The sequence below is a fragment of the Notamacropus eugenii genome, chromosome 2, assembly GCF_028372415.1.
Source record: "Notamacropus eugenii isolate mMacEug1 chromosome 2, mMacEug1.pri_v2, whole genome shotgun sequence".
Taxonomy (NCBI): domain Eukaryota; kingdom Metazoa; phylum Chordata; class Mammalia; order Diprotodontia; family Macropodidae; genus Notamacropus; species Notamacropus eugenii.
In genome coordinates this window covers 18,298,831-18,326,788 of record NC_092873.1, presented here as the reverse complement: position 1 = coordinate 18,326,788, position 27,958 = coordinate 18,298,831, and the positions used below count along the sequence as shown (strand labels likewise).

Below are 27,958 nucleotides of genomic sequence, written 5' to 3'. Positions count from 1 at the left end.
CCCCCCTCTCTCTCCCCCGAAGGCGAGGGCGGGCTGTGACTCTCTAAAAAGCCAGCCAGCCGCCCTCCCCCTCTGGCCCCCAGCCAGCCTCCCAGCCCCCAGCGCCGCCTCCCCTGCTCTCTCCCCGCTTGCTCCAGCCACGGAAAACAACTCCTCATTTTTCCCTCCCTCCGTCCGTCCCTCCCTCCGTCGGCCCGGGTCCTGCCCAGCCCCACACTCCCTGGGTCCGTGGGGAGCTGGCGGGCCAGGAGGCAGCTCCGGGACGCCAGGAGGAGGCGGCCCGGGCCACCGTGGGCAGCAGGCAGGCCGCGCTCGCTGGCTCCCGAGCTCAGGCCGGGCCGGGCAGCTCATCCCCACCCCTGCTTCCCCCACTCCTGTCCTTGTTTCTGCTCCCAGCCCGCCCGCCCGCTGTGCACTCTCTCATCCGCCTCCAGCCTCCCCAGCTCCGGGCCTTCTGGGGTCCCCCAGGCCCACTCCATCAGGGACTGGAACACTTGGCACAAGTTTCCTTCCCAGTCTTCTTCTAACCCGGTGCTCCTCACTTCCATCTCTCCAGCTTCCTTTTCCCTCCCTCCCTCCCTCCCTCCTTCCCTTTCTCTCCTCTCTCTTTCTTAGCTCCTTCTTGCCCTACTGCTGCCCCAGCTCCCTGAGGGCCCCTTGCCCGGGACCCCATGCCCTGGGCCTGCAGTGCCCCCCTCCCTCTGCCTCCTGAGATGCCCCCCTCCGGCCTGTTGGCTCTCTTACTGCTGGTGGGCCTGGGTGGAGGGGTGCTGGGGGGCCCGGCAGGGGAGCGGGGTACTGGGGGTGGAGGGGCACTGGCCCGGGAACGCTTCAAGGTGGTCTTTGCCCCCGTCATCTGCAAGAGAACGTGTCTGAAGGGTCAGTGCCGAGACAGCTGCCAGCAGGGCAACAACATGACCCTCATTGGGGAGAATGGACACAGCGCTGATACGCTCACCGGCTCCGGCTTCCGAGTGGGTGAGGCTGGGGCCGGGAACCTTGGGCTCTGGCAGGAGAGGGAGGCTGGATTCCGGGGTGGCTCAGAGAGGGCAGGGAATTCAAGGAGAAATGCAGGTCCAGGGTACTTGGGAACAGGGACACCTTGGTTCTGAGATGGGGAAGCCAGGATGCCTGGGCTCTGTGGGGGGAGGGGGGAGGGAGCACCTGGGTTCTGGAAGACTGAGGGCAGGATGCCTGGGGCATCCAGGGAGGATTCTGGGAGTCAGAGGAAGAACACTGTGACTGGACGGGAGTGTCAATCGGCACTGAGGATGGACTCAGCTTTGTCTGAGGGGGGAGGATGAGAGAGAAATTCTTCAGTTCCTTCCTTTCCTGGCACCAGACTGTTCTGTTCCCACCTTCTAATGCCCCTGCCTCTGGTTCACTGTGTTTTTGGCCTTTCAAGTCTCCCTCCAGGCTGATCCCACGCTCAGCCCCCTAGACCTGGTGGCTCCCCTACCCCCTCAAATCCCCAAGGACCCAAGAAATGAAGGCAAAGTCCTGGTCCCCAGGTGGGGGTGGGGGAAGAAGGGTGGCAAATTATCCCCAGGGCCCTGGGTGGCAGGGAGGAGTCCCTTGTTAATTATGCCTCTGGGGGGGTAATTAGTCAGACTGAGGCCCAGGGAGGCACTATCCAAACATCTCCCACTCTTGGGAGCCCCAGGCTTAGAGGGGCAGACTTGAATCTCTTGTCCAGGGGTCCTACAGTGTGTGACAATATTGGTGCATCTGTGTGTGTATCTAGTGTGCATGTGTGACTCTGTGTGTGTGCATGGACAAGCATGAGCTTCTTCAAGCCCAGGGCCTTCCTGCCTCTGCTGTTGTCTCCGTCTGTGCTGCCCACATCCCTCAGGCACGGTGCCCGGGGCCGCGGGTGGGCGGTGTCACTTGGAGGTCAAGCTCACCACCAGGAGTGACTCACTTAGAAGGGCAGGAAGGAGGCCCTCTCCCCTCCCCCCAATCACAGGATGGATGGGCCAGGAAGGATGCCTTTTCCAGGGGCTGGGGGCTGCCAGCCTCAGCTGAGCCCAGAATGGCCTGCCCCACCCTGTCCCTGGTATCTGGGAGGCAGCTGCCTGGTGAGGCAGAGAATGTCTCCACGACAGGAGAGGGAGGGCAGAAAGGCTGAAGGCTGGGGTGAGACAGTGAAGCCTGAGATGCTTGTGGGACTCTGGGGGACTAATGTTCCAATTTTGGGGGGATTAGCTGATCTTTAAAGGTCTCTGTGACCTGGGAGGGCTCAGGACCGGGGAACTGGTAGCCAAATGCTCTTCGTGTGTGCACGTGTGTGTAAGACATGAAACATGCTGCTATCTGTGTACCAGGGAGTACATACATATGTGAGAGGGCAGGCACTGGCCTCGGCACCCTCCCTTCATAGCCCAGTGATCCTGGGCAGGCCTCCCACACACAAATATACCTCCAAGGGAATTGGAATTGATTTTCTCTAAGGTCCTTCCCAGTTCCAGATCCTTTGACTCTACATCTGTGTGTGTATCTGTGTATGGCTGGGGGCAGGGATGGGGGAGTCTGCCCAGATGCCCTGTGGAAGGCAGATGGGAGAGCTATTGGGCATATCACGAATCCAGTTGGGGGGGGGGTGAGGGAGAGTGGGGGCCTAACCACTGTGACACTCCTCCTCCCTCACCCTACCCCATCTTTCCTTGCAGTGGTGTGCCCTTTGCCCTGCATGAACGGGGGCCAGTGTTCATCTCGAAACCACTGTCTCTGCCCCCCGGACTTCACTGGACGATTCTGCCAGGTGCCAGCAGGAAGCATGGGGGCAGGCCTAGGCCGAGGTGGGGCTCTAAGTGGCCCCCCGCCCCCTGCCCCTGAGGGGGAGCCAGTGGCCAGCAAGCATGCCATTTATGCAGTCCAGGTGATTGCAGACCCCCCTGGTGCAGGGGAGCAGCCTCCAGCCCAGCATGCAGCCTTTCTGGTGCCCCTGGGGCCTGGCCAGGTCTCAGCTGAAGGTAGGAAAACTGACTGGGCAGGAGACACCCAGAGATGGAAAGACACCAAGGCGGGGAGGGGTGCAGACAGAAACCAAGGTAGAGATCAGGAAAGACCAGGTGGCCACCACTGCCTCCATGGGTAGGTTCTGCTCTATCAGAAAGCAAGTAAGGCCTCAGCTCAGGGCTAGACACGTGGGAATCACTTCATATGCACTTTTCCATTCATTCATTCTTAGGAATAGACCTGGAAGAGACCATAGAGATCTTGTTGTCCTCTAGTTTACAGAGAAGGAAACTGAGGTTCAGAGACGGAGAGGGGCTTGTCCCAAGTGACCCCAGTAGAATAGTGGAGAGAAAAAGAGACAGAGAGACAGAGACAGGCCCCTGACCAGCTGTGCCCAGGAAAGGAAGCTTAGGCCATTATGGCATCTGCCCTTCCCCAGGCAGTGGCCTGTGCTTGGGGCAAGGAGGCTGGAGGTGGGCCTAGAGTATGAGATGCTGACCCACTGTGCCCTATGCCCTCCAGTGCAGGCACCTCCGCCCCTGGTGAACGTGAGAGTTCATCATCCCCCAGAGGCCTCTGTCCAGGTTCACCGCATCGAAGGGCTGAGCGCTGAGGGCCCTGCACCCCCTCAGCACCTCCTCCCCCATCCCAAGACCCCCCATCCCCGGCCTCCCACTCAGAAGCCCCTGGGCCGCTGCTTCCAGGACACATTACCCAAGCAGGCCGTGAGTGACCCTTAGGGGCCCTAGCTCTCCCCTGGGGACCCCACCTTAGCCTCTTGGACCACCCTTTCTCCCCTCTTACAGGCTATGACTACCAGAACCCTGTCCTTAGCTCCTCCCTTGCAGGGTACCCAGTCCTGGGCTGGCTCTGAGGGTGGGCAGGCAGTCTTGGGCTGGGGGAGTCAGATTCTGACTAGCTGTGGGTGATCTTGGAGAAGTTCTTTCCCTTTCTACAAAATGAGTGGCCTAATGAGATGCCCTCCAAGTCTTCTCCAACTGTAACATCCTAAGATCCTCAGGGGTTGTGAGTGGAAGGTGATGGACCTGAGGTCTTGGGGTCTCCCCTAACTTGGTCCTTCCTTGGACCTCAGTGTGGCAGTAACCCGCTTCCAGGGCTGACCAAGCAAGAGGACTGCTGTGGAAGCATTGGCACAGCCTGGGGCCAGAACAAATGTCACAAGTGTCCCCAGCTGCAATGTGAGTCCTATGGCAGCCCGAGCCCAACCCTGGCCCGCTCCCATTCCACACATAGCTTGACCTCCTGGGCCCCTGCTCCTCTTCCCCATCCCTCCTTCCCTTCCCCTCCCAGCGGGCCCCCCTATCCCCACTCCCCAGTGACAGTTTGCCATGCTCTCCCCCAGACACCGGAGTGCAGAAACCTGGCCCCGTGCGTGGGGAGCTGGGGGGTGACTGCCCCCAGGGTTACAAGAGGCTGAACAGCACCCATTGCCAGGGTATGGGGACCCTGGGAGGTGGACAAAGTGGGGTTGAGAATGGCCAGAGACAGGCCAGACTGTGGGCTGGAAGGTCCCTGGGCCCCAGCAATGTGGAGGTGGGAGGAGGGAGCCAAAGTGGAGAAGGTTGGGAGGGTGTCAGAGCCTGTCTCTCCATTCGTGCCCTCTCTGTTTTCCCAAAGACATCAATGAGTGTGCCATGCCAGGCATGTGCAGACATGGAGACTGTCTCAATAGCCCAGGTTCCTACCGGTGTGTCTGTCCTCCTGGCCATAGCCTTGGCCCCTCTCGAACCCAGTGCCTTGGTAAGAACACCCTGGGGAAAAGTCAGAGGCCATGTGGTGATCGTATGAGTATCAAAGGTCATATTGTGATGTGGAGGGGCAGACTGGGAAAAATTCCAAGGTCAGGTGCAGAGGGAGGTCAGAGGTTATAGGAGTCAGGTTGAGAATACTTCAAGTCATATGGGGACAGGTCAGAGAACATATATATGTTGAAGCAAGGTCAGAGGTGTTGGGTCCAGTTTGCTATGGAGTCAGGGTCACCCAGGGTATGAGGTTGGGCCTGGAGGTGGTGAGGCAAGGGTGCCCAAGGTGGGCAGGGAATCTATCCTGATTCTTCTTATCCTCTGCCTAGCTGAGAAGCCAGAGGAGAAAAGTCTCTGTTTCCGTCTGGTCAGCCCTGACCTGCAGTGTCAACACCCGCTCACCACCCACTTGACCCGTCAGATGTGCTGCTGTAGCGTGGGCAAGGCTTGGGGGACCCGCTGCCAGCGGTGCCCTGCTGATGGCACCGGTCAGCCACTGCCCTCCCTGCACTGTTTGGGGCTTCCAAGGCCCTGCAGGGGAATGGGGAGGGAAGCTTAGTACTCAGGCACTGGGGGACAGGAAATCTGTGGGAAATCTCAGGGCCCTGACAGAGGCTTCTCTCAGCTCCTGGGCACTACTGGGGGAAGGTGGGAACCCCAGAGATGTCCAGGGAAAGTTCACTTCTATTTTCCCTTCCAACCCTCCCCTCCCCCCCCAGCTGCTTTCAAAGAGATTTGCCCAGCTGGAAAAGGTTACCACATCCTGACCTCCCACCAGACACTCACCATCCAAGGAGAGAGTGACTTCTCCCTGTTCCTGCATCCAGATGGGCCCCCCAAATCCCAGCAGCTCCCAGAGAGCCCCAGCCGGGCCCCCCTGCAGGAGGAACTGGAGGAGGATAAAGGTAAGCCTAGCAGTTAAATCAGACCCATGCTTTGGGGAGCAGAGGACAGGGGACAGAGCCCTGTCCTCCAAACACTTCCCCTAGGGACCCCGGAGGTAGACTCTGGACTCAACCTCAATCTATTTCCATTAACTATACTCCATCAGGACCCAGATCTCTCCCTACCCCCAATCCTTTTCCGGGCACTCTGCTGGAGTGTGTCCTTCAGAGCTGACTGCCTCCACTAGGACATTCCCCAGGGCTCTGACCAAATTCTCTGCAAGTTTGTGAAACGTCCACCGACATTAGACTCGAATCCAGTCCCCAACCCCAACTGTGTTTCAAACTCTCCTAAACCCCCTCCCCCCCCCCTGAATGCTGGCCTTTTCTCTTCCAGGGGTGACCACGGATTCTGTGAGTATACAGGCCAGAACCTGGCCACTGCTGAGCTGGGGAGTCACAAAGGGAGGCAGAGGGCATAGGGGCAAGTTAGCAACCTGGCAGAGGTATGGGGTGGATGAAAAAATGAGGTTGGGAGAATGGTAGGCAGAGCCCAGGAAGCTGAGACTTGAGTTCAAGGCTGCCTTCTCTCCCCCCACGTTCTCCCCACTCCATCCGCAGATGGACTCCGAGGAGCGCTCGGCTCAACAGGGCCAATCCCCTGTGACGACGCCGCCGCCAGTGCGCCCTTACCCAGGTGAACCATGGAGGGGGAAAGAGACCCGGCAGGGAGGAAAAGCCTTACCAGCCGCGGGAGGCAGGAGGGGAGAGCTAGCCTAAGTCCTGGAGGCCAGTCCTTACGGATGGGGCTTCAAGAAAGGTGCACCCACCCATTCAAGCGATCAACCACGTCCTGGGCTCTTTTCTTCCAGAGCTGATTTCCCGTCCCACCCCGCCAACTGTGCGCAGAGTCCCTCCGGATCTGCTCCCATCGAGGAGCGCGGTGGAAATCGCCCCAACCCAGGTCACAGGTAAGCCACGCACTCTGTCCAGGCTCGACCCCTAGCCTGGCTCCCAGACCCTGCTTCTGCCCGGGCCACCTCCGCAACCATATCGATTCAGTTCTTCTAAGTTCCGGGTCCTGGGACAGAGACAAAAAAAGACCCAGTCCCTACTCCCCACGAACTTCCATTCTAACAAGCGGCAACGCCACAGCAAGGCAAGTAGTCGCCAGGCAGGGGAGCTTTGGTCCTAGGACTGCGAGTGGGACCATGGGGAAGTCCTTCGGCGCCCCCCTTCCAGCCTGGGGCCTGCCTGGCCAGGCGAGGCCATCGCCAAAGCGAGCAGGGCCGCCTGGGTGTCCGGCTCCTCAGGGCGCCGCTCTCACTCTCCTGGCAGAAACTGACGAGTGTCGGGTGAACCGTAACATCTGCGGCCACGGAGAGTGCGTCCCCGGCCCCTCGGGCTACTCGTGCCAGTGCTATCCCGGCTACCGGCCCCATCCACAGCAGATGTACTGCGTCGGTGAGCGGGAGCGTCCGGTGCCTGGCCCCGCAGAGCACTCGCGCGCGGGGCCCCACGGCAGGGAGGGGGCCGAGGATGGAGGGGAGGGGACAGAGCCTCAGTGTGCACCAGGGGCGTCCCGACCTCTGATGTCAGAGCTCCTGGGGGCCCCACCGAGATCAAGGATCCAAGGATCCGCTACGACGTGTCCTATGTCGCCCTCCCACAGATGTGAACGAATGTGAGACTGAGCCCTGTGGAGTCGGGAAGGGCGTCTGCATGAACACTGGAGGCTCGTACAACTGTCACTGCAACCGGGGCTACCGGCTGCAAGTCACCCCAAGCGGCCGCTCCTGTGTGGGTAAGCGCGAGGTTTGGTTAGCTTAGAGTCTGGGGGCCGCTGGGTGGGGTTTGGGAAAGCTGGGGTGGGGGAGTGGCTCTGGGGAGGAGCTTGTAGAGGGGTGGGTGTGGCTAATGAGCATCAGGAAGAGGCCCGTGGATTCCTTGGGGACCTGGGAGGAAGGGCCAATAGGGCGGGACTTAGAGATGCAGTCCAGTTGTGGGTCACGGACTGAGGAGGGACGTGGCCTGTAGAGGCAGAGCTATTCGGGGCGGGGATTAGGCAAATGAGTGGCCTGAGGGGCGGGGCCTCCGGAGGTTAAGGCACCTGGAGGTTAAGGTGTTAGTTCTGCTGAAGAGGTCGGACCTATGGAAGGACGGGTTCTCATTGGGGCAGACCCCCGAAGGGGCGGAGCCTGGAGCCCGGCCCTTGTCTTTTTCCCATCCCGGACTCAGATCTCAATGAGTGCGTGAAGCCCCACCTGTGCGGGGACGGCGGCTTCTGCATCAACTTCCCCGGGAACTACAAGTGCAGCTGCTATCCAGGTTACCGGACCAAGCCGTCCCGGCAACCACTGTGCGAAGGTAGGCCCGGGATGGAGAGAGGGCCCGGCAGACACACCCTACAAGCCGGAGCCGAGCAGAGCCGGGCCGGGCCGAGCCGAGCCGAGCCGAGCCGAGCCGGGTGGGGCGGGAGGAGGGCCCAAGATGCGCCGGGAGGGCTGGGCACGTGGAGACCCGACCCTCCCCAGCTCTTCTGCCGTGACATCCATCCTCTCCCGCGTCCTGGGGTCCTGTAGGCCCCTCCTGACCCTCCCTTCTGTCCACAGACATCGATGAGTGCCGGGACCCCAGCTCTTGCCCTGACAGCAAATGCGAAAACAAACCTGGCAGCTTCAAGTGCATCGCGTGCCAACCGGGCTACCGGAGTCAAGGGGGCGGGGCCTGCCGAGGTGAGGGGCAGGGAGAGGGGAGGGACCAGGCGGTGGGGGGTGGCAATCATCTGGCACACCTTCTGGGCTGAGAACTTGGACAATGAGAAAGTGATTTCCCCCACCCCACTGCCCCATTTACCGGGCTCCCAGGTGGGAAAGGAGCTCCTTGAGCTCTGCCAGCCTATGTATCCTTAGCGAGCGGAGGGCAGGCCTGAGCCTTTTCGCCAGGACAGTAGGTAGTCACGATTATGCGGTACTGGAGGGGCCGGACTGGGATGGGGACGCGGACGAAGTTGGGGTCCAGCCTGGCTGCGCTCTGTTCCTCCCAGCTGTCCAGCCCCTCCAACACTCCCTCACCCCTACAGACATAGACGAGTGTGCTGAGGGTAGCCCCTGCCAACCAGGCTGGTGCGAGAACCTCCCCGGCTCCTTCCGCTGCACGTGCGCCCAGGGCTATGCGCCCCCCGCAGATGCCCGAAGCTGCCTAGGTGAGTGGCCCTGAGGGCGGGGGGCGATCTAGGGCGGCCTGAGGTCCTCTGACTGGATACTGACCTCTGCCCTCCTCCTATCCCCGGCAGATGTGGACGAGTGCGAAGCCGGAAATGTATGCGAGCATGGGGTCTGCACCAACACCCCCGGTTCCTTCCAGTGCCAGTGTCTCACGGGCTACCACTTGTCCCGGGACCGGAGCCGCTGCGAGGGTGAGTAGGGAAGGGAGGCCTGGCTCTAAAGGTGCTGAGAAAGCTGGCCCAAGGGGCAGGCCTACAGTTTGCCCGTTCATAAAATGGAATTTGGACTAGAAGAAGCTCTAGAATCCCTCCCAGCAGAGGCCCCTCCAGGTTCTGACATTCTGGGTTCTAGGTTCTTTGTTCTAAGAAGGAAGTACCTTCTTTGCTCCTACATTCTATGCTCTATCTTCTAAGGACTGTCTATGTCAGACATTCTGGGTTTTAAGGTCTTTCTCAGTCTAGACAATCTAGGTTCTCAAGGCCTTCCCAGACCTGATATTCTGACCTGTTGGCTGGGTCAGCAAGTGGTCAACACTGCTGCCCCCTGGTGGCTGTCTGCTGACTCTGAGTCCCGCAGAAGCCCCCAGGTCTCTGTCTGGGATCCAGTACAGCATTTTTGAAGTGTGGGCTGTGTTCAGAGTCCTACACTGGGTGCTGGAAGGAAGGGGATGGGAGTTATCAAAACTAGTTAGCTCGAGGCCATCTTCTATCCTCTTGGAGACGGTAGTCTAGTAGCTCCCTGCATTTTTCCCTTTCAAGGCTAAAGGTCAGGGACAGTGAACAGGTTGCCCCAGCAGGGTCCCTGAGAGTAGGGGACAGACCGAGGTCTGATTTCTGTTCATCCCTCTTTGGACCTCTGAGCCGAGTTCCTGTCCAGGGTTGGGACAACCCTAGAAACAGGACCATGGAGCTCAGGACACCTGGGCTCACTGGATCTCTGGTTCCCACCTCCAGACATTGACGAGTGTGACTTCCCAGCGGCCTGCATCGGAGGTGACTGCAGTAACACCAACGGTTCCTACCGATGCCTCTGTCCCCCAGGCCATCGGCTGGTGGGTGGCAGGAAGTGCCAAGGTACCCACCCATCTAGCAGGAGGAAGCGGGGCATGGCGGAGCAGCTGCACAGCAGTCCTACCACCTTAGGGAACTCCACAGTACCCATACACTCCCCTCAAAACCTCCACCCCCCCCAGAGAACCCCCCCATTCAAGTCTCCCAGAGGTGCAGTTGGGGCTAGGGGGCATGGCCTCAGCCCAGGCAGGGCTGAGGACAGAGATGGAACTCATGATGAATCTGCTCTTGGCCTTGGCTGCTGGCATATCCCCTGTCCTTGTCCTTTCCCAGACATAGATGAGTGTAGCCAAGATCCAGGACTGTGCCTCCCACATGGAACCTGTGAGAACGTGCATGGCTCTTACGTGTGTGTCTGCGATGAGGGCTTCACCCCCACCCACGACCAGCATGGCTGTGAGGGTGAGTGCCTGCTCCTCCACCCACTGCCTGCCTCTCCCCTTCCCAGGGATGCCTGAGTCTTCCCCCTTGTGTCTCAGAGCAGTCCCCTGAACCTGTGCTCTCTTCCCTGCCCCCACACCCATGTTTCAGAGGTAGAGCAACCCCACAACAAGAAGGAATGCTATCTAAACTTCGATGACTCCATCTTCTGTGACAGTGTCCTGGCCACCAACGTCACCCAGCAAGAGTGCTGCTGCTCGCTGGGTGCTGGCTGGGGGGACCATTGCGAGATCTACCCCTGCCCTGTCTACAGCTCAGGTCAGAACTGGGACTGCTGGGAGACTGGGGTGGGGAGCACAGGGTACTGGATACCTAGCCCTTTGGACCCCCAGGGACCTACGGCCCCCCATTTCCCCTCTTCCCACCTCAGTTTCTTCCTCTGTAAAATGAGGATGCAAGAGGTGGGATGATTCCAAGCCAAAGGTCCTGGGTTCAAACCCTGCCTTTTTGATGTTTTCTCCCTGGGTGACCTTGGCACTAGGTCTTTTTGCCATTTTTAAGATGAAGGGATTCAACTAAATGGTCTCTAAGCACCATACTAGTTCTGGAGGCAGCTAGGTAGTGCTGCAGTAGACAGAACTCTGGGCCTGGAGTTAGGAAGACCTGAGTTCCAATCTGACCTCCCACACTTTCTTGTTGTGTGATCCTCAGCAAGTAACTTAACCTTTTAGCCTGTTTCCTGATCTGTAAAATGGGGATGTTAATAATAGTGCCTCCCTTACGGATGTTATGAGGACCAAACAAGATAACATGTACTGTTCTGCAAACCTTAATATGCCAAAGCTGACGTATTAGCTATGTTTATTATTATTCTAAAAGATTGGAGAAGTAGCTGATCTCTAAAGTCCTGCCTAGATTTGAATACTGGGATGCTGTGAGAGGAGGGGAAAGAACTGTTCCTTACTGTCCCCTGTTGCTCTCACCCCCAGCTGAATTTCATAGTCTCTGTCCGGATGGAAAAGGTTATATCCAAGAGAGCAACATGATCAGTTATGGCATTCCAGCTCATCGGGGTAAGGAGCGCTTCCCTGCCCCCCCCCCCCCATTCATTTGTACTTTCATTCATTGAACAAGCACTTATGTAGTACCTACCGATTCTATCAGCCGTACGACTGACAAGCATTTATTAAGTGCTTCCTGTGTGCCAGGAAATGAGTTTAGAACTGGAGATAGAGAAACAAAAATGAAATCATCTTTGCCGTCATGGAGTTTGAAGGGAACTAGGGAATCTATGAGGTAGAAGTCAGGGGAGAAGGCATTCCAGGTGTGAGGCACAGCCAGTACAAATGAATGGAAGTTGGAGATGCAATGCCCAGGGGGAACAGGGGACATGGAAAAGCTTGTTGTAGAGACAATGGATGGGGAACCACTTTGGTTTCTCTCTGCTGGCTCTGGCTACAGAGAGGAAAGCAGAGGTAGGGGTTTCCTGCTGAACCCTGCTGGTTCTCCTGCAGACATTGATGAGTGTGTGCTCTTTGGAGAGGAGATCTGCAAAGAGGGCAAGTGTGTCAACACACAGCCAGGCTATGAGTGTTACTGCAAGCAAGGCTTCTACTATGATGGGAACCTGCTGGAGTGTGTGGGTGAGTGTGAGGGTGAGCTGGGCACCCTGCTGGAGTGTGAGGGTGTGTGCAGGTGAAATGGCACCATGCTAGAGTGGGTGGGTGAGTGTGAGGGCAAGCTGGGCACCCTGCTAGAGTGGATGGGTATGGGTGAGATGGAACCCTGCTGGAATGAGTGGGCACATGAATGGTCCAGCTCCAGCTAGAGACCTCCCTGCCCAGCAGCCCATTTCTCTTGGGGTACTTTCCTTTCTCCTTCTCTTGGGCCATCCACTTGTCTGGGTTCTGCCCTGGGGCCAAGCATCCCATCCCCCTCCCACCTAGCCCTTTTAATGCTTGCTGCCCAATTTGGACATTCAGCTATGGCTTTCCTACAATGAGGCTTCCAGGATGGGACGCATCATTCCAGGTGGTGTCTGACCAGGGCAGAGGATAGAAGCCCACCACATCCTGAGGCTCCTCCTCATCAACCAATTCTGGGCTTCAGTTTTCTCCTTTATGAAATGGGGATGGTTACCCATGGCCTGCTCCCTTCAGAGGAGAGGAGACAGAGGGCAAGTTTTGACCCTGGTCCTCTGCTTTCTGGGTGGGTGCGCACTGAGGGCAGCTGCGGCCAGCAGGCCTGTCCCTGAAAGGCTTGAGGCTTGGGGTATGGAAGGGACAATGGGAGTCTGCTCCTTTCCCTCCACTCAGATGTTGATGAGTGTCTGGATGAGTCCAAGTGCAGGAATGGTGTGTGTGAGAATACTCGTGGGGGCTACCGCTGCTCCTGCACCCCTCCCGCTGAATACAATCCAGCCCAGCGCCAGTGTCTGATCCCAGAAGAAATGGGTGAGGAGCTAGGATGAGGTCCTGGGGGTAAGAAAGGAAGGGGAGCTGAGGCTGGAGGTCTGAGGAGGAGGTCTGTGACTGACTCTTCCTTTTGTAGATGTGGATGAATGCCAGGATCCTGGGGCCTGCCAGCATGGACGCTGCATCAACCTCCCTGGCTCCTTTCGCTGTGAGTGCCACCTGCCCTGGGTTCCAGGGCCCACTGGACGGGACTGCCAGCTCCTGGAAAGCCCAGCAGGTGAGGGCCGGACATCCTTATGTCTGCCTGTGTTTCTCTCCACCTCTGTCACTGTCTCTGCTTGTCTAATTCATTCATTCAAGTCTTGGATACTAAGAAGTGTATGATGCTGGGCCAAACCCAGAGCTCAGCCTGGCTTCCCCTGCCTTCAGGGAGAAACCTGTCTAAGGACACAATTCAACATGAAAACTGCAAGAAAGGGGTGTGGACCCCAAAATTCTGGGAGATCCCTGGGGAAGGGCAGTTGATGATGCAGCAGGGGCATCATGGAAGACTTCTTGAAGGAGAGGACGTTTCCTGTGAATTGCATTAAATTTCAGACATTAGAAACAGCTGAAGCAAAGTCATAGCGATGGGAAAGGTCAGTGCAGATTAGGAAGCACAGTGGTGTGTATGAAGGAGGTGCTAAGGAGAGGCAAGATCAGAAAGGCAGCCTGGTCCCTGTCTGAGCCGGGCCTTGAATGCCAGACAAAGGCATATGACTTTCGCTGGCCCTGCAGACAGGCCTCCCCAGAGTCAGCCTCTAACTCGCTATTGCCCCTGCAGACAGGCCCCAGGAGCGGAGGGATGTGTGCTGGGGTCAGCGAGGGGATGACGGGATGTGCGCAGGGCCCCTAGCTGGCCCTCTCCTGCCATATGAGGAGTGCTGCTGCCGTCAGGGTCGAGGCTGGGGGGCCCAGTGTCGTCCCTGCCCACCCCGGGGGCCAGGTGAGCCAGGGTTGGGTGTGGGGGAGAATGGGAACTGGAGGGATTCGTGGCTTTGTCTGAGGAACAGGAGTGGAGCGCCCCAGGTGAGGGTGGCCCAAGTGTTCAGGTGAAAGAGGGGAGGGAGTCAGAGGCTTTGGATTCGAATCCCACTGTTCCCGCTTGCTCAGGGTGTGACAGTGACCAAGTCCCTGACCCTCTGGGCCTGTTTACCTCTCTGTAAAATGAGGAGGTAGTGGGACTAGACAGCTTGGTAAGTCCTGTCCGGCAGGGCCCCGGACCTCTAAACTGAGACCTCGACCCTCCCCAGGACTTCAGTGTCCGAACTCCCAGAGCGAAAGTAACTCTTTTTGGGACGTGAGCCCCCTGTTCCTGAGGAAGCCGCACCGAGGTGAGTCGCCCCACCCCCTGCCGCCCCAGTCCAGCTTCGGGGCCCGGGGTCCACAGAGAAGTGGACCTGGAGCCCCTCCGCAGGCATTTACGAGAGCTGTGAATAAGCCCGGGGAAGTCACTTCACCGCTGTCAGTAAAGTGGGGATAGTAACTCCGCCTACCTCACAGGGTGTGAAAAGCGCTTCGCAGCCCTATGTAAATGTTAGCTATTATTATCATCGTCATCCCTCTCGGTCGCAGAAGAGGACAGCTCCGAGGAGGACTCGGACGAGTGCCGCTGCGTCAGCGGCCGCTGCGTGGCCCGCCCGGGGGGCGCGGTGTGCGAGTGTCCCGGCGGCTTCCAGCTGGACGCGTCCCGCACGCGCTGCGTGGGTGAGCCCGCGGGGATGGGCGGAGGAGGGGGCGGCGCCGCGGAGGGCCCCGCCCCCAGCCTGGTCCATTTCACGCCGTCTCGCCGCAGATATTGACGAGTGCCGCGAGCTGAACCAGCGGGGGCTGCTGTGCAAGAGCGAGCGCTGCGTCAACACGAGCGGCTCCTTCCGCTGTGCCTGCAAGGCCGGCTTCGTGCGCGTCAGGCCGCACGGGGCGTGCGTGCCCCAGCGCCGCCGCTGAGCCCGAGAGCCGGAGCAGGAGCAGCGGCCGCCGCCTAGCACGGGGCCCCCGTGCGCGCTTCCCCCTCGGCTCGGAGGGCCGAGGCCAGGTACGAACCGCGTGAGCCTGGAGCCCCGAGGGACGTCATGCCCCGAGCTGCCGCAGTGCGAAGCTGCCTGACTGCGGACACGGCCTGGTTACGGACTGTCAGCTGGCTGGGGCAGGCACCTGCACCAGGCCCTTAGGAGATTGTATCTTAGTAACAGAGGCCGGGACACCTGCTCCCTCCCCGTGGGTGTGACTGAGCCTGCCCACCCACCGAGACGGGTGGATGGAGCCTGCAGAGATAAAGTTCGCCTGTTTACCACTCTTCAAGTTCTTGGTCTGGAAGAATAAGCCTGACCCTAAAAGTGTTCAGTCCCCAATCCACCACTTGTGGGGGTCAAGCTCTTCTTGGAGTGTCAACCCTAGAGGTCCCGTTCTTTCCAGAAGATGGAAAAGGCCGCTCAGCCCCTCAGGTGCCCCCCCACTGCCCCATAGGAGACAGCCCAGCCCCTCAGGTGCCCCCCACCCAAGATCCAACACTCCAGGCTCAAGACTCCCTAGAAATAAAATGTATTCCAGCTCTTGATTATGTACATGGGGAGACAGGCCCTGAGCCAGGCTGGGGGCCTCACACATGGTTTGTGCAATAAATACACTGGGGGCAAAGTCTGGGCCAGGCCCCAGGGCCAGGAGCCCCTCCCCCACCCCAAGTCCCTGGCTCTGAGCAGGGGGCGATGCCGGGGTTCCAGGCTCAGTCCAGCTTCCGCGCTCCTAGCTTCATGGGCCCCTTGGCTGCCTTCCTCTCTGCCCGCTTGGCCTCCATTTCTTTCTTCCTCTCCTCTCTCTTCTTTCGAGCAAGCTCGGCTTTGGCCTGTCCTGAGAGACCATGATATGAGAAGCAGGGGTTCAGAACCCCATTAACACCCCCTAGAAGGGAGACAAGGGAACCTACTGCTCTCTGACTCCAGAGTCCCCCAGCTCTCCTCGGTCCCCCAGTCCCCAGAGGCTTCTGTGCTCCAGGAATCTGGATTTCTCTGAAAAGAGAAAGAAGTCAGAGCCAACCGAAGGGATTCAGAGGCCTAACCTTCACCTCCCTGCACATTCAGTAGTAAACTGCCTCCCAGGACCTCCCAGACCATAACCGGGCTCAGGGTTTTGACAGCACCCCCACCCCACTGCCCAGGCCGGGCAGGCCTTCCCCACTCTCTGCCAGGACAGCACTCACCCACACGTTACCTGTGTGTTGGCAGTTAGGCGAGGTGCCAGGGCTGAAAAGGGATCTGCCTTCTCGCTGGTCTCTGTCCCACCCCAGTTGTACTCACTGGCCAGCTTGGTGCCCTCGGGAAGCTTCTGGGGCCTTGACTCCTGCCAGCCCTGGTCCCAGGAGCCTTCAGCCTCCCAGCTGCTCCAATCAGACTCAGGAGGTTTCTGAGAGGGGCTACCCGCCTGCGATGGGAGAAAGTTGGAGAGGCCGGGGGGTGGCAGAGTCTCTGGACCTGGATGCAGGGCACCCCCCACCTTGGGCCCAGGGCCTCACCCTCCTGGACTGGTGCTCCCTATCACTGATGCTCCAATCCTCCCGATGAGCCTCTCCTTCCTGTAGAGGAAGGGGCAGGGAGTAAGCCCAAGGAGGGGCAAAGGGTGGAGATCTGACTCAAGAGAAACAGAGGGTCCAGCCCCCATTCTAGCAGGCCAAGCAGCCCTCCCCGCCCCCCCTCCCCCAGCTGCATGGGTTCCCTCTGGGCTTCCCTAAAGCCTCTCCATCAGGAAGAAGTGGCCAGTGTTGCCCCAGGCAGCCATGCAGGATGTGGGAAGGTGGCAGAGGGAGAGAGAAGGGACTGTCTCCAGGGGATTGTAAGGGACATATAACCTCAGAAAATCCTCAAATGGTGTGCAGAGTGCCACAAAGGAGGCCCCAGCCTGCAGTGAGCTTCTTGGGGCCACAGAAGGGAGAGAGCTGGGATCGATACCTAGCACTTTACAAATATTGGCTCCTTTGAACTACCCTGGGACGAGCTGCTATCATGAATCCCCATTTTACAGGCAAAAAAGCTGAGGCAAACAGAGATGAAGCAACTTTTCCAGGATCCCCCAGCTAGGATGTATCTGAGGCTGGGTCCTGGGCCACCCAACGGCCTCCCTCTTCCCCTGCCCCCAATGGCCTTGGGGGGTGTGGGAAGGAAGGAAGCTGGCAGAATGGGATCGCTAGGCAGGAAAGCAGTGGGGGCTCCTACCCGACTTTGACTCTTTCAGAGGTCACGTCCCCCTGGGCTGTGGACCCTTTGCACCCTAAGAGACTGACTGACTGAACACAAAATCAATAGCAGTGAAGCCCAAAGAGCCACTACCCCTGCCCTCCCAGCCAGGTCCGTTCCAGTGTGTGCAGGGGGAGAGGCTGAACAAGTGAGGCTGAGGAGGAGAAAAGAAGCGGCTGGGACAGTGATCAGGGGCCCTCTTACCTCCAGGCTGCCCCAGTCTTCGTCATCCCACCGGTCGGCAGAGCCCTCCCCTTCCTCGGCTGCCTCCTCCTCGTCCTTGTCCTCCCCCTCCCCTCTTGTGTCCCACTGACCTGAGGTCATCGGAGGGACCTGGGCAGGGGCAGCTGCTGGGGCTGGGGCTGGGACTACTGCTGGGGGGCCTAGAGAGGAGAGGAAAGAAAAGGGGGCACATCAGGAGTTCACCAGCCTCCTCAGAGAACCCAGATTTCCTATGTTTCCATAACTGATGAAGGAGAAATGCCCACCAGGTTCTCTGATGGCCAAGGGTGGATGCTCCAGGCTGCTGCAGCTGTGCAGGGGGAGGGGGCCCCACACCCCACCCAGGCAAGGAATGGGGCCTGGAAGTTTGGGCAAATCTAAATTCCAGTGTTTGGGACAAGAAATGGAGAGAAGCTATGTCAAGTGGGTTGGTGGTTCCCTTCCCAAATGAAAATCTCCTGGGGTCTAGAACTGAAAGGGCCCTCAGAGGTCAGGACACTAGGAGCCGAAGATGCCAGCTGTTGCTGCTGCTGCTGGGGGAAGGAGACAGTCTGAAACCCTAAGCTCCCAAGGAAATGGAAGACTTACCTTCTGGGAGTGGCCTGGGGGGGGTGTCACTGGCTGGGGTGCTATCAGGGGTGCTGGGGTTGGCTCGGATCAGCTTGGAGGTGAGGGAGGAGACACCTGTTACAGCCCAGCCGGCCCAGCTTGCTGCGGTGGCCCCTGGCCTGGGGCTAGAGGCTCTGTGGACATCCTTCTCTAGGGGAAGAGAGGCCAGTGAGGCATGCCGGGGGTGAGATTTCTGGGGACGAGCTTCCAGCAAAGGGAGAACTTGGGGAGCAGGTGACGGGGGAATAGGTGGGAAAGCAGGTCTGGTCCCCACAGCTGTGTCCTTGGGAGGTACTGAGGCTTTGGGGTGGTGCCATGCAGTACCAAGAAGGAAGGACTGAGGGGGAGGAGGTGCCTCCATGCACTTACCCATTTCCTCCAGCTGGGCTGGGTCTTCAGACACAGACTCAAGTTTGGCTAAGAAGCTCCGGACAGCCTTGAAAGCCTGAGGGAGGAGAGAGAGGGGGAAGTGGGGGGGGGGGGGTGGATGGGGTGGGGAGAGCTGGGAGCCAGGAGACTCCACCCCATCACATCCGAGACAGGAACTGTCTCCTGATCCACACAAGGGGACACTAGGAGACCTCAGGGGTTTCTTACATACTTCTAAAGGCTACACTATGTGATGGGGCTCTAAAGACACAGGGGATAGTGTAGCCCGGGAGCTAGGTTCAAATCCTGCCTCAGAGAGGAGTAAAAGGGGTTGTCCTAAATAGGCTCCAATGTTCCTTCCAGCACTACTTCTATGACCCAATTATCTTGGATAAGGCCCTTCACCTCCCCAGGCCTCAGTTTCCCTATCTGTAATAGGAGAGGATTGGACCCAATTCCCTCTAATGTCCCTCTCTTCCAGTTCCCGATCTAAGATTCTAAAATGCTGGCTGGTATTTGGGTTTGAATGATAAACATGACACAGAACAGTCCAGGAAAAGACAAAAGGAGAGGGCCAGACAACTTTCTCTCAGACCATCTGAGGACAGCAAATCACCTGAGTTGGAAGGCTCAAAGGAGGTTTCTAGGGAGGGAGTTGGGGGGCACAGCCTAGGCAAAAGAATGGAGGCAGGATATGGTTCAAAGACCTAACATAGAGGTTAGTGGGAAATCAATAGGGCTGGGAGTGAGCTTAAGTCCCAGGTTTGTCAGGCGGCTTGTATCTTGTTGTCCAGCCTGGTGCCCAGGGTTCTGCCCAGCCTCACCTGGTCACGCACAGTTTTCTCAGGGTCTACAGTGAGGGTACAGAGGACTGGCAAGATCTTGAGGGCACAGTCGTTCATGGAGTAGAGATTGTGGGTGGCGGCAAAGCCCAGGACTCCCGCTGCCCTTGACGGGGCGAAGGGATCCCTGGTGGCCCGGCTGAAAGCCGACGTGAGGACTCGGTGTCTGGTCTGAGGAAGAGGAGATGACACTCAGCGACCCAGCCAAAACATAAGAGCCAGGTCTTGCTCTGGGGGGCATCAGGGAAACAAGGGACAGACGGAGGCCACCCAGGCTGGAGAGGTGCAAAAGTGAGTGCCCGACTCACACTGGCACTGAGGTAGGGACCGATCTTGCCCAGGCACACGGTGGTGTTGCAGCGGATAGGGCCCTGGTCATCCTTGGCCTGCAGTCTGGCAAAGTGCTTCATCAGTTCTACGTTGAGATTCTGTTCATTCAGCTTGGGGGCCAGGAGCAGCATGGACTAGAGGACAGAAGGAGGGGCCGGGGGCCACAGCCTGGCTCAGAACCTTTCCAAGATCCTGGAGGCCCACATCTGGCACCCAGCCCACTCTCTTCTCCCCCATGGAGGCTGCTGCCCACACTCAGGCAGCCTCTGAAAATCCCGACAAAGCAACTTTTTCCCAAAGAGGGCCCATTTGCAGATCTGCTGATAATGCCTTTGGTAGAGACCACCCTGTACAAATGCTCTCTCCAGTCAGAGAGAGGACCCAAGTTTGGATTTTGCCTTGTAGAGAGGATCAAGCCCTAGGACTGGAAAGGATCTCAGCAGGTCACCAAGTGCAATAAAGACTGAGGATCTGGGACCAGTTCACACAGGAAGTACGTGGAAGAGGAGAGATTTGAACCGAGAGCCTCAGACTCTAGTGCCTATTTTTACTACACCAATTTGCCAGCTTCAATGAAAAGGGGCACTGGGCTGAGATGGTCAGATTCATGGGATTCCAGGGCTCACAAGAGGCAGAGCTGGCACCCAGACCCGGGTACCTCTATGCTGTCATCACACAGTAATGACCCCTGCACTTTGACAATTCAACTTCCCACCAACGCAGAGAAGAGTCAGCAGTGGCCACCTGCTCGAGCCCACCCCTCACTTCCTGCTTCCCTGGGCGAGGTGGAGCCGGCTGCTGTGGATGACGCTTCCAGCTACAGACTCATGCCAAGCAGAACTCAGGGCAACCAAACACTCGGGATGGAGTTTCACAGGTCTTGGGAGAGGGTAGGGACTGAAAGGTCATCCCAGTCCAAACCCTTCCTTTTTGACATAAAGAAGCGGAAGTCCAAGAGGTCAGATGCTTTGTCCAGGGTCCCAGAGCCAGAGTGAGGGTTAGGGTTAGGGTTAGGGTTAGCCCACTCCTATGATCTTGCCGACTCTGGGCCAACACTGGGCCCTGATGGTCAGTATGTCTTGTTTCCCCCCCAGCCCCCAGCCCCATGTGCCAGTGTTAGCCCCTCCCTGATGCACCTTGACCGTCTGCTCCCGGATGGCAGGGTTGGTATCCAGGAAGCCATGCACAATGTGGGGGAAGATCTGAGTGTTGACCGTTGGCTCATTGAGGTATTGAATGAACTGCTCCATCTGTGCCAGGGGGGTGGGGAAGAGGAGATACGTGAGACCTATGGCAGTTCACCAAGGGGAAGCCACTGCCCAGAGCTGAGACAAGGCAGGAGCTCGCGCCCTGCCATCTGCCCACAACTGTGCTCTCCTCTGCAGGCTGGTCCCTTTATGGGGAGCTAACTTGTATTTCTTTCTCTTTATCTGGCATAATGCTTTCCAGATAGAAAGGGCTCAACGTTCTTTCACTTGTTCACTCATTCCTGGGGCCTTCTTTGCGTCAGTTTCTCCAACTAGTCCACAAACAATAAAGACCAGCAGGTAACATTCCTCATCCTGGACTCAGCTTGGGCCAGCCTTAGAAGCTCCATGTCTGGCTGCAACTTGCTATGTCTTCAGCTCGAAAAGATCCTTGTGGTCAGTCAAAAATACCCAGGCCTGTGCTGCTTGGGTTTCCCTCCCGGGGCCATTACTGCGGGTACCACCAAAGGACTGCAAACTAGAGAAGTTCTGTGCCTCTGGCCCCACAGGCAGCCCCAACTCCAAATCCAGGCTTCACTGCTCTCCTCCCCCTACCCTTGCGTCCTCCAGAAAAGACACATCCCTGCCCCAGGACCCTGAGGGCCCCTCAAACCCACCTGCTGCAGTAAGCGGATGCGCATGGCCCGGTCCGTGGAGGAGAACATCTTCACCACAACGGGAATGATTTTCTGCTGGTACTCCTCAGCGTTGAGGAACTTCCCAACCTGCAAGAGAACAGAGGCTGGAAGCTCCGACCGGTGGCAGAAAGTCTGCTTGGGCCCTTGGCTGCCCAAGCAGAACCTCCCCTTCCTGGTCACATGAAGCTTAGCTCACCTTGAAGAGAGGGGTGAGGATGACGGCTCCAGCACTGCCATATTCAAAGGCTGTCAGCAGCTGGGGCAGGATCTTGTGCCGACAAAAATCCTCAGGGAAAGAGTCCAGATTCTTGCTCAGTTCCTGGAAGAATTTCTGCTTCTCGGTAGGTTCTTTGATCTATAGAGTAGTTGGTGTAGGACAGATGTGAGACAGAATCATGGGGATTAAGGGATCATCTAGTCTAATCCATACCTGAGCAAGAATCGTTGCTATAGCCTCTCTGGGCAGTGGCCATCCAGCCTGTGCTCTATGACCACCAAGAAAAACCTGCAAGCACCTGGTGCACTTATAGATAGCTCTGGTAGCTCAAAAGTTATTGTTTGTTTTTCCTGACATTAATCCTTAATATACTTCTTTTTAACGTACACGCGTTTCTCCGAGTTCTGCTCCTTTTTCCAGGTGACAAGCCTTGATCATACCCCAAAAGTCTCTTCTCCATCCCTAGCTCCTTCCATCCTAAGGCACACTCTCAAGGTCCTTTTCCACACTAATTGCTCTCCTCTAGATACAGGTCAGCTCATTCATTTCTTTCCTAAAATATGACACTGAACTAAATGCAGCATCCCAGATGAGGTTGGCCTAGGACAGAATGTGAGCGGGCCTGTCACCACAATGGTCCTGGCCACCATGCTTCTCTTTCTTGGAGATCACTAACACCCTCCAACCCCTTCACTGTGCCTCCTCCTTTGACTTGCTCCTAATCTTCAGGAACCAAACCTTCTTCCTAGAAAATGTCCATTTTTTAAGGGTGGCCCACTGGGAAATCATGAGATGCTCCCAAAGTGAACAACACATAAGATCACCTCCTAAAAAGGAAGACCTGAAGGAAGCACCTTTCAGAACTCCAATCAAGATTCCATATCCACACAAGCCACAAAGATCACAAAAGGACACAGCAAATAATCTTCTATTGTGAAAAATGTTAAATGGCTAATATGGAAATATGTTTCTCCTGACCTCACATGTATAATTGAAATCAAATTGCTTGCCTTATCAAGATGGGAGGAGGGTTGGAATAGAGGGAGAGAATTTGGAATCAAAATTTTAAAAAAAGATTGATAAAATTTTTTTCCATGTTAATTGGGAAATGTTTAATAAGATAAAAATATTAATTAAAAATTACTGCAACCAGGATAAGAAAAGAAACTGATAACTGGGAAATCTTTGCATCAAATGTCCCAAAGAAAAGCTTGATATTCTAGACTGAAAACTAACACAAACATATGAGACTGAGAGCCAAACTCAATACATAAATCATCTTGGAGCAGTCATGTGGCAAAATGGTTAGAGCGCTGGGCCAGGTCAGGTCAGGAAGACTGAGTTCAAATCCACCCTCTAACATTTACTAGCTTGGTGATTCCGATTTTATCCCTTTGCCTTAGTTTCTTCAAGTCGAAAGGGGGGATAACAATAGTACCTACCTCCTAAGGTTTCTGTGAGGGTCAAATGAGGTAAGATTTGTAAAGCTTTTAGTAGGCACTTAATACATTAATGCTTGTTCCCGAGCCCCTTCCAAAAGAAGAAATGAAAACCATCAACAACCATGTGAAAAAATGTTCCAAATTACTAGTAAGAGAAATTAAAACCAATAATTTTTTAAAATGATGAGATTTCCCGTAATATACATTAAATTGGCAAAGATAATTAAAGCCAAAACCCACCAATGTTTTGGAAGAACTATAGGAAAGCACAGTAAAAAGGTATAGAGAACTAGCTTTGGCGTTGGACAAGTCAGGGTTCAAGTCTTGTCTGACACATACCAGCTATCTCTCGAGGCCCCAGACAGTTCTAGGACTGAGTCACCGACAAATTATTGATTTCCTGACACTGGTGGGAGGAGTTTCCATATTGGGTATTTCCTATAATAACGATAATAAAAGCTAGCATTTCTAGAGCGCTTTAAGGTTTGCAAAGCACTTTGGAAATCTCATCACATTTCATCTTAACAACAGCCCTGGGAGGAAGGTGCTGTTATTATCTCCACTTTACAGGGGAGGAAACTGAGGAGGCAGACAGAGGTCACAAAGCTATGAAGCATCTTAGGTCACATCTGAGTTCAGCTTTTCTGGATCCTGGGTCTAGCCTCTACCTACCAGCTGGAGAATGTCTGCCCAAATCATGGTATGTGAATATAATGCAGTATTATGGTGCTGCAGGAAAAGACAAATACACAAAATTCAGAGAAACCTGGGAAGACTTGGACAAAAAAGGAGGACCACAATGCCAGGTAGAGGCAGCCAATGAAAAACAAGCTGACCACAGATGAAACTAACTGCGTCGGAATCCCAGATGCTGACACACTCTGCTCCCCTAAGAGCTGGAGGTAGGGGTTACAGGTACAGAATAGTGCAGCTGCTTTTGCTCAACTCTTTTTCTTTGTTAGAGGGAAGGGCCAAGGGGAGGGAATGCTGGGTACTCGGAAACAACAGTAGTGTCAAGAACAAAAAGTAATTTATAAAACTTTTTAAAAATTCCATCCTTTTAAATTTGTCCCAGGCCTCTAGACTGTCTAGAACTTTTTGAATATGAATCTCATCACCCAGGGACAGTGAATTCTTTCTGCTGTGTCGGCTTTCAAACTGAGTGCATGTTCTCCATGTTTTTATCCAACACTCTTGTAGAAATGTTAAACTTCAGAGGGTCAAGCATAGATCCCTGGGGCACTCCACTCCAGACCTCCTTCCAAAGTGATGCTGATCCATTAGTAACTATGCCTTGGGTCTAACCATTTAATGAGTCCTCAAAACCATAGCCTGGGCAATGGAAATTTGCATTTGGTTAAACTCCTAGCCCTGCGTAACCTTGGATAAATCATTTCCCCTCTCTGCGCCTCTGCTAACACTTGGCAAACTCTAGGGACCACATCCCTACCCATCACACAGCCCCGGCCCTTTCACTTTCCCTTCTCCAAGGATGGGCAGGGAGGACAGAGAAAGGGGAAAGAATCAGCATTTTTCTATAATGTCTACTCTGCGCCAGTGAGCACTTTCCAGTTATCATCCCACTTAATCCACACAACAACCCTTCGAAGATACTATCATTATTCTCATATTACAGCTGGGGAAACTGAGTCAATAGGAGGTTAAGTGACATGCCCAGGATCACACAGTGAGGCTGGATTTGAACTGAGGTCTTCCTTATTCCTGGCCAAAGCTCTAATCAGGCCATAAAAGCAAGGGCCAGGGGGTCCAAGAGAATGGAAAGGAACTTAGAAGGTGGGGGCTGAAAGGGCTCTGGGAGGGCACCCAGTCCAGCCCCTTCCCTTCATAGATGAAGAAACCAAGGCTCAGATTCGTGAGTTACCCAAAGCAATGCAGTTAGTGGGCATCGGGCTAGGGCTGGAATCTAGGTCTCCTGACTCCTGGGCCAGTCCCCTTTTCACCTGATGCCAAAGGGTTGTCAAAGATGCCAATTATTATTAAGGATGCCCTTACTGATTTCATTTCTAAACTAGCCAAGATCCTATAAGACACATTAAGTGTCTCAAGAGAGGCTTTGTCATGCCATTCTTGTATGTGTGTCGGTGGACATTTCTGTCCTGCTTTTAAAAATGGATAACTTAAATAAACCCCAACACGCATCATTTCTCAATATACCCCACACCAAATTCCCTTGGAATCAAGAAACACAGGGCAAAGCTGATGGTGTATGCCACATTCTGCACCCTCAGCCCCCCTCTCCTCTACTGAGTGGAGATGTACATTTCATCTTCTTTTCTCCAGACCCATCTGGGCTCACCTGGCCTGGCTTTTCAGGTGGTTTTTCAAGCTATTGTTAGTTTTAATAAGCAGACCTTGAATTGGGACTTCTACCCCCATTCTCCTCTCTTCCCACCATGTTTCTCACCCCTCTATCCTAGTCTCAGTTCTGTTCTGCTCAGTGAAATGGTCCCTGCCTCAATGATGACCAGGGTCTTGCTTAACTAGTTGATGGATAGCTGGGCTAGGCCAGACAGAGCAGTCTGGTATCAACTGCCATCCCTTTGTTTTCCAGTGTCTATATCGACCACGTAGCATTTATAGTGAGGGGAATGTGTGTGTGTGTGTATCTGTCTGTGTGTGTGTGTGTCTGTGTGTGTGCACGTGCACACAACATTTCTCCAGCCTTAGAAAGGACACAGAAAGAAGAAAATCAGAAGAGCAACAGCTCCCAGTGTACAGAGCAGGGGCAGGGGGCACAAGTGAGGCAGGAGGTAGTCCAACCCAGTGCCTGTTCTCAGGGGCAGCTCACTCCTACAGCATAAGCTCACCTGGATCTCCTCAAGGAAGAGGTTGGTCTCCACAAAGCTGTTGCACATGAACCCGCCGGGGGCCCGGCAGTTCTGTAGGAAGCGGGATGGATTGGGACGTACCCTGGGGTTGGCCCCCACCAACTCGCAGTAATGGGGAACCAAAGACTTTGGAATCTGAAAAAAGGGTAGGCATGAGAGGGGCCTCAGTGGGTCAGGGAGGACAAGGGGCTGAATGAAGTGAGCGACAGGAGAGATGAGATGACCAGAAAAGGGAGAGAGGTCCATGGCTGAAGGGAGGAAGGCAAGCCCCAGAAATGAGGGGGTATCCTGCGGGCTGGGGGAAACCAGATCCCAGAGACTCACCTTCCCAAGGGAACGCAGGGAGGAGGCCCGGGCCAAGGGGCCATTGAACACCTCCCAGATTAGACAGCCCAGTCTCCACATGTCAGCTGACCTGTGTTGACCCAAAGACAGGACTCAGGGGCCCTCCTGGGCCTGACCATGCTAAGCCAGGTGGCGCCAGGGCTCCCTCCTCCTGCCTCCCCTTTCCTGAATTTCTGCTTTGCTGTGGTACAGCTAGAGGCCAGGGAGAAGGAGCAGGGCCTTCATGCACCAGCACCTCTGGGCTCCCAGGCAGGACACAGTCTCATTCCACAAGGGGCTTGAACCTCCCGCCCATTCAATCCCCCATGCTCACCATTTCTCTCCCACTCCTTTGCTGCTGCTGTCTGTCATCTCAGGTGGGTCATAGCGCTCCAGGTCAGGGATCCCCTTGCGTGGGGGCTCCCCGCTGTCCCCCTGGGCTGAGTACATGTAATCGAGGCCACCCAGCTTCCACTCCCCAGCTCGGTCCACAAAGACGGCCGCCGTACACACATTGTTGTGAATGAGGTTGCAGTCGTTAACCAGGAAGCTAAGGGCTTTCTGTGGGGATGAGATCAGGCTGAGGCATGGTCTGGGAGGCTGGCAGTACCCACCCTCCCCACTCCCCAAAGGGCAAGTCGAGGGGGATCCTCACCACAGTCTGATGCAGCCCCCAGGAGATCTCCAGCTCACTCAGGCCCCCTGTGTCTGCTTTCCACTTCAGGTATGTCCCAAGTGGGGTCACAGGCTCAGTCACCACATGAAGGCATTTGTCAGTCTGGGAGAAGATCCAAGATACAGGTGAGTACAGATCCCAATTCCAGGCCCCTGGACTGAGACAGATGGGAAGTTAGAGACCAGGTTGGTCAAGGTGGGGGAGCCAAGGGTACAGGCTGGGGACACCAGGAGGCTCTGAATAAGACCTGGGGAGATTGCTGGGGGGAGGTGCAGGTCTTAAAGACAAAGGGGGAAGAGAAGAAACAGTGGGAGGGGGACCAAGGTTCAAATCCAGCTCTGTCTCAACTCGCTGTGACCTTGGATAGGCCCCTTCCCCTCTCTGGGCCTCAGTTTCCCCAGGTTAAGACTAGGAAATCTCCCAAGTCCCAATGATCTTATGGGAATAGAAGGGCAGACGTTAACCCGAGGGGGCAGAGAAAAAACAGGAAGTAAGGGTCAAGAAGGGAAACTGAGGGAAGGGGGCAGAGGAGGCGTCTTAGGGGTGCGCCCTGCTGGCCTACCTCCAGCCCATCGATGTAGGCCAGGATGTTGGGGTGCCGAAGGGTTTTGAGCCGCTTGAAGGCTGCCTTGGCCACCAGCGTCTGCTCCTCCTCCCCGGGCTTGGCCTCGAACACGAACACGGACACGGCATTTCCCGTGGCCTGCGGGGAGGCGCGGGCTGGTAGGGGGCCGGAGAGCTTGGGGAGCCCCTGGGCCCTTACTGCCGCCCCTCCCCCGCCCCGGGACACGTGGGGGCTCCGCTGGAGGGGGCAGGGAAGGGGGCCCTCTCCCCGGGGCTGCCCTAGGCCGCGGGGGCCACGTCAGGCCGGGGGCGGGCCGGGGGCGGGGCCGGCCGGACTCCGGCCGTCCCGGCCTCCAGCCAACCAGGCCTGCTCGGCTCGGCCGGGCTCCCGCTCCCGGCCCCGGCCCCGGCCCGTCACCTTCTTCTTGCCGCGGTGCAGCGTCCACAGCCCCGGCCCCGGCGCGCCGCCGCCCTCGGGGGGCTCCGGGCTCAGCTCGTACGGGAAGTCCCGGATCGGGTCCCGGGCGAAGAACCACATTTCCCGCCCGGCCCCGGTTCCGCTCGGGGTCCGGCTCCGGCTCCCGGCTCCGGCTCCCGGCTCCGGCTCCCGGCTCCTGCTCGGACTCCGACTAAGCCCGGGCCCGGCTCCGCCCCCTAGAGGGCCCGC

General features: G+C 56.5%; 2 protein-coding genes across 8 annotated transcripts; one reads left to right on the top strand and one right to left on the bottom strand.

Annotated features, from left to right (window-relative positions):
- The first annotated feature begins 130 nt into the window (after window positions 1-130).
- On the top strand, window positions 131-15,291 carry LTBP3 (latent transforming growth factor beta binding protein 3). 4 transcript variants are annotated; one of them, XM_072637346.1, is made up of 28 exons: window positions 131-978; window positions 2,670-2,972; window positions 3,481-3,683; window positions 4,052-4,157; window positions 4,322-4,414; window positions 4,597-4,719; window positions 5,051-5,209; window positions 5,441-5,626; window positions 6,003-6,019; window positions 6,227-6,302; window positions 6,478-6,576; window positions 6,944-7,069; window positions 7,278-7,409; window positions 7,844-7,972; window positions 8,218-8,340; window positions 8,688-8,810; window positions 8,901-9,023; window positions 9,786-9,905; window positions 10,176-10,304; window positions 10,434-10,601; window positions 11,273-11,356; window positions 11,798-11,926; window positions 12,599-12,736; window positions 12,834-12,974; window positions 13,521-13,682; window positions 13,990-14,070; window positions 14,312-14,443; window positions 14,532-15,291. In XM_072637346.1, exons 1-28 carry the CDS (start codon window positions 672-674, stop codon window positions 14,681-14,683), a joined length of 3,864 nt encoding a protein of 1,287 aa, XP_072493447.1. In that variant the 5' UTR covers window positions 131-671; the 3' UTR covers window positions 14,684-15,291. The 4 variants fall into 4 exon arrangements, with proteins under 4 accessions (XP_072493447.1, XP_072493448.1, XP_072493449.1 ...); XM_072637347.1 differs by lacking the exon at window positions 4,322-4,414; XM_072637348.1 differs by lacking the exon at window positions 12,599-12,736.
- On the bottom strand, window positions 15,262-27,958 carry SCYL1 (SCY1 like pseudokinase 1). 4 transcript variants are annotated; one of them, XM_072637354.1, is made up of 19 exons: window positions 27,710-27,958; window positions 27,290-27,430; window positions 26,707-26,829; window positions 26,386-26,612; window positions 26,052-26,142; window positions 25,707-25,862; window positions 21,416-21,574; window positions 21,199-21,306; window positions 20,471-20,584; window positions 19,313-19,468; window positions 18,987-19,175; window positions 18,163-18,238; window positions 17,773-17,943; window positions 17,167-17,345; window positions 16,568-16,577; window positions 16,245-16,324; window positions 15,944-16,153; window positions 15,660-15,741; window positions 15,264-15,583 (listed from the first exon to the last, which is right to left on the bottom strand). In XM_072637354.1, the coding sequence occupies exons 1-19, from the start codon at window positions 27,827-27,829 to the stop codon at window positions 15,459-15,461; spliced, it is 2,517 nt and encodes an 838-aa protein (XP_072493455.1). In that variant the 5' UTR covers window positions 27,830-27,958; the 3' UTR covers window positions 15,264-15,458. The 4 variants fall into 4 exon arrangements, with proteins under 4 accessions (XP_072493451.1, XP_072493454.1, XP_072493452.1 ...); XM_072637350.1 differs by lacking the exon at window positions 16,568-16,577 and having other exon boundaries at window positions 15,262-15,583; window positions 16,245-16,304; XM_072637353.1 differs by lacking the exons at window positions 15,660-15,741; window positions 16,568-16,577 and having other exon boundaries at window positions 15,262-15,583; window positions 16,245-16,304.